We start from the raw sequence: 5,110 nt of genomic DNA, 5'->3' as shown, positions 1-5,110 counted from the left end.
TGTGCATCTCTGATCATGAGCAGAAGTAGTGGGGGAGCATCATAGCCATGTGTTGAGAGGAATTCTTTGGTATTTGAATAATTCACCTTTGGAAACATGGGTGTTTTGCTAAACATCCTTAAACAAACCTTATTCAGGGATCTTTTGAGCAGGATGGGCTACTCGATCTGAAGAAAATTCTAACTGGGCCCCACCTTGATATGAGATCACCATGTCACGCACATATGGTTGTGATGCATGTGCCTGGTGTACCCTTATCAGACGGGTAGTCATGATGGGTGTAATGGGCTTCGTATATTTTACCCCAGTGTCACTTTGATGACATACACTGCTCTCTCACTCAATAATAATAATAATAATAATAATAATAATAATAATAATAAGAGTGAGTAATACCAGCCACTGCGGGACGAGATAGGAAAGTTATGGGGCATGAGAAGAATAATGGTGATACTGGTGGTAATTGGAGCATTAAGAGCAGTTTCCAAGAGCTTTGAAAAACATATTAAGAATATCGGAGCTGCTGTCAGGCTCAAAGTGACCCAGAAGACAGCATTGTTGGGTACAGCTCACTTTCTAAGGAGAGTATTGTTTCTTTGAGTCACAGGAGAAAACACTATTTGAAACCTTTGGTGATCTGTTATTGCCTGCTTTCAAGTAAAGAACAACCAGTAATTAAGAACTATCCGAGAGTCTTTAATAATAATAATAATAATAACAACAATACTAACAATAACAATAATAAAAATAATAATGCAGGCTGGAAGAATTGTTACTGTGCCAGACAAAATGCTTAGCAGCATTTCTTCTGGCTTTACAGTCTGGGTTTAAATGCAGCAGAGGTTGACTTTGCCTTTCATCTTTTTGGGGATCAATTAAATCAGTATTAGTCAAGCACTGGGTTTGATTATACTTACCCCTTCTCCTAAAATTACTGGCTTTCTGCCAAAATTTGAAAGCATCATTATTATTATTATTTGATATTTCGCATCTAATGTGCCATTCTAGGTGGTGATGCTACTTTACATATAATTGTGACACTGAATGGTAATGAAAATGGTTGTGATGATGGTAGATATTTAAGTGATAATGATTTTGTTGAAACTTAATGACCAGTGGTGATAGTAGCTATATAGGTCAAATATATCATTTGACCGTATCAAGTAGATGATACAATCAAGTAGTTAAACACATCTGAGAATATTTTATATAAATAAAAGGGAAATAATTACAGTAATGTCATTGGAAGGTCAGCATAAGGTGATTCCAGAAAAAGAACATTTCACTCCCAATACACCAATTCACTAATCCTTAAACAGGTTACACCCTATATTATAACCGCACTTCTAATTATACTAAGACGGTGCTCTTGCGTGGTTTCAATTGGTAAACAATTAGTTGTTAGTTTGCACTTCTGAGTTCTAGTCTTTTTATATTTATTGTCTTAGAACAGATTGATGTCTTATACCAAATGCTTGAGTCTTACAGAAATTGCAGTAAACTTCAGTACACTGCAGCACACCGGCAATTGAGCCAATAAGGGAATTTTTAGGCTAGAGCAGACATGGGTAACTCTTTTTGAGAAGCAGGTTCATGAGACATGGTTCAACAGGCCACACTACTAAAAAAATTCAATTTTTCATAAGGCATGCCATTCAGAAAGTTCAGCATGCCACAGATGGCTTTCAGGCCACAGATTTCCTCTGAGTTAAGAAAGAACATCCAATTTTCCTTTCAAGTCACAACCTACTGCTTTGGAAAAGGGTAAAACATAGACAGGAGGAGGTTTCTTTTTGGCTTTTACTTGCTGAATCTGGAGGACCTCTGAGACCAGTGAGCCTGATGTCATTCATGTTCAGTTTAAAATGTTGCAGTCAACATCTGCAGGAAAAACATGAGCAGGGAGAAAATTCTTTGTATATAAACTTGTTTAAATACTTTGGCATGTGTTTAACTAGCTGCCCTTTAGAGAACAACAAGATACAGAAGGACTATTTTCTAAGATGTACAAGAGATGTAAGTAATAAAACTACTAAGATTGAAAGCAACAGAATAACAAACATTTAATCTTTTTACTACAGAAATATATGATATATCCAAACAAAATTTCATTACCCTTAACTGCAGAAAGCAGTTTTATATACCAATCTATCTTTTATTGAAAAACATTATGTTTGAAGCTATATTTTTGTTGAAATATGTCAAGTTTATTAAGGCAATGTGACTTTCAGAAACACCAATTCTATTTTTTGGTAGATATCTAATAATTGTGGAATTCAATTTCATAGTTAAAGGGCTAAACTTTTACTTACTCGGATCAACATTGTTAAAGATTTCTTTATGCGTCTAATAAGTACATTGAATCTTTCAAGTTCCTGCAACAATACTACAGTTGTTGGGGTTATATTCAAACCAAACTTTTTCTTAATCTTGTCATTATCAAACTCAGCAGGCATCTTGTTCAGAATCTCAGTTGCTATTTTGCCAATGAATTGCTCTCGACTTATTCCTGACCCTGTTTCACCTGGAAGTGAATAGCAATGGTAAAAGAAATTTACATATGGTTTCTGTTTCAGAAAATGGAAGGTTAGTGATGTTGCTAATTTTTCTCAGTTTGTCTGTTTCAGTCAGTACAAAACTATTGACAGTTGATGGAAACTTATGTAGTGCATTTCTATAAGATATAGTGGTTCAAATGAAAAAAAGATTAGGTGAGAAATGTACTGTGAAAGGCTTTGATATTTTATATTATGTAACACTGGAATGAAATTATAAGGTAAATATAACAGTATGTGTAGTAAATGGCCACTAATCAAACATAATTCAGGTCTGCATGCATGTATGTGTGTGTGTGTGTGTGTGTGTGTGCGCATGCACATATTTGTGTTTGACTCTTACTTCTTGAGAACTGGTGTTGGTTTGATAACATCTCTGCAATTCAATGGCTCAGCAAAAAGTCTAATAGAATAGGTAACCAGACTTGAAATAAATAAGTACCAGGGTCAATTTGTCTGACTAAACTCTTCAATGCCATAGTGTAATGAGTGAAACAAGTAAAAGAACCAAAGAATACATCTACGCACAAATACATGCATGCACATGTGCACACACACACACACATACACATACATCTAAGAATATATCCCAATTACTAGCATAGCTAGAGGGCTGGTAGGGGTGGTTTGCCCTGAGTGGCACTTTTAAAGGGGTGGTACTTTTGGGTCTACTGTAGACAATATGTGGTTTTTGTGGGGTCTGAGGGCAGCAAACAGAAGGGCTGCCCCAGGCGACACACACTCTAGCTACACTAGTGATTCCAATTATATTTATTTCATTGTTCGTTCATTTTATTTCCACCAGTTTATTCCTGCTATTCTTAAATATTACAGATTCTCCAACAGTCAAGAAGACTGTATCATCCATATATTCACATATTTTGTATACTATATATTTTATTTCATATTCCCCCCCCCCCACCAATTCCTCCACCTATTTTTTCCTCACCATTTTTATGTAAAAAGCTCAACATCAATTGTAACTTGGTTACTAATGTCCCCTTCATTAGACACTCAACTGGCATATAAAATAAATCATTATTAGTTAGCAGGTATAAAAGGCAGTGAGCTGGGCAAAATGCTTAGTGGCACTTTGTCTGTCTTTACATTTTGAATTCAAATTCCGCTGAGGTCGACTTTGTCTTTCATTCTTTCAGTATTGATAAAATAAGTACCAGTTGAGTACTGGGATTGATGTAATCAACTTACACCCTCTCCTGAACTTGCTGGCCTTGGGCCAAAATTTGAAACCATTATTATTATCATTAAGATGGCAAACTGGCAGAATCATTAGCGTACTGGACAAAATGCTTAGCAATATTTCTTCTAGTTCTTCACCTCTGAGCTCAAATACCACAAAGGTCAACTTTGCCTTTCATCCTTTTGGAGTCAATGAAAGACGTACCAGTTGAGCACTGGGATGGATGAAATTGGCTAGCTCCCTTCCCACAAATTTCAGACCTTGCGCCCATAACAGAAAGAATTATTTTTATAAAACTGTCACATTAGTTAAAAATGTAGGGCTTAGATTCACTTGTGCCATATACTTGGCAATAACATCTGTTAATTTCCTTGCAGGCCTTCCTTCAACTACAGTTAATCCTCAGTTTGCAAAAACTAAGTTTTTTTAATGTAATAATGTATAGAAGACAATGTGCAGGCATGTGGCTGAGTGGTTAGAGGTATCAGCATCATGATTGTAAGATTGTGGTTTCGATTTCTGGACCAGGTGATGTGTTGTGTTCTTGAGCAAAACACTTCATTTCACGTTGCTCCAGTCCTCTCAGCTGGCAAAAATGAGTAACGCTGCGATGGACTGGCGTCCCGTCCAGCTGGGGAGCACATATGCCATTGAAACCGGGAAACCGGGCCCATGAGCCTGGCTAGGCTTTAAAAAGGGCGCGTTTATTTTATTTTTATAGAAGACAATAAGGTGGCAAGCTGGCAAACTCGTTAGCGCACCAGGCAAAATGCTTAGTGGCATTCTGTCCATTTGTGTGTTCTGAGTTTGAATGCCAATGGGGTCGACTTTGCCTTTCATCCTTTTGGGGCTAAGAAAATTAGTACCAGTTGAACACTGGGTCCAGTATAGTCAACTTACTCCCTTCCCCAAAACTGCTGACCTTGTGCCAAAACTTGAAACCAATGTAAAGAAGGCATAAACAAAATGAGAGGTATTAATGTCCAAAATGACCTCTACTAAGCATTTTCAATTTCAAACTTTGGGATCAAGGCAAAATGGGTGCCCAGAATTAGACAGGCTTGGAGAAGAAGGGTGTGGAAGCTTAAAGACCCTGCAAACGGACAGAGACTTAGAGACAAGTTACTTGAAGCATTTAACGAAATAGAAGGGGATATAGCATCATACAACGTGGAAGACAATTGGAGATTTCTGCGGGACAACCTGTTGAAAGCCACCGACCAGATTTGTGGGTGGTGTAAGGTCCCCTCCCAACCCAGAGTAACGTGGTGGTGGAACAAGGAGGTAGACAGGGCTATTAGACAAAAGAAACAAGCTTGGAAGGACTGGAAGAACGGTGGTAGCAGGGAATTGT

The 5,110-nt window shown here is 37.5% G+C and overlaps 1 protein-coding gene across 2 annotated transcripts in view; it reads right to left on the bottom strand.

Annotated features, from left to right (window-relative positions):
* LOC106876022 (dynein axonemal heavy chain 10) overlaps nt 1-5,110 on the bottom strand; it is a 187,264-nt gene that overhangs the window by 16,982 nt on the left and 165,172 nt on the right. For both annotated transcript variants that reach the window (XM_052968399.1, XM_014924396.2), the window contains one exon: nt 2,313-2,524. In XM_052968399.1, the coding sequence (XP_052824359.1) occupies nt 2,313-2,524 (212 nt within the window). The remainder of the gene's footprint in view (nt 1-2,312; nt 2,525-5,110) is intronic.

Source organism: Octopus bimaculoides, chromosome 1 (genome assembly GCF_001194135.2).
Source record: "Octopus bimaculoides isolate UCB-OBI-ISO-001 chromosome 1, ASM119413v2, whole genome shotgun sequence".
In the NCBI taxonomy this organism is placed as follows: Eukaryota; Metazoa; Mollusca; class Cephalopoda; order Octopoda; family Octopodidae; genus Octopus; species Octopus bimaculoides.
The sequence above is the reverse complement of the archived record's forward strand: the minus strand, read 5'-3'. Positions and strand labels throughout refer to the sequence as shown.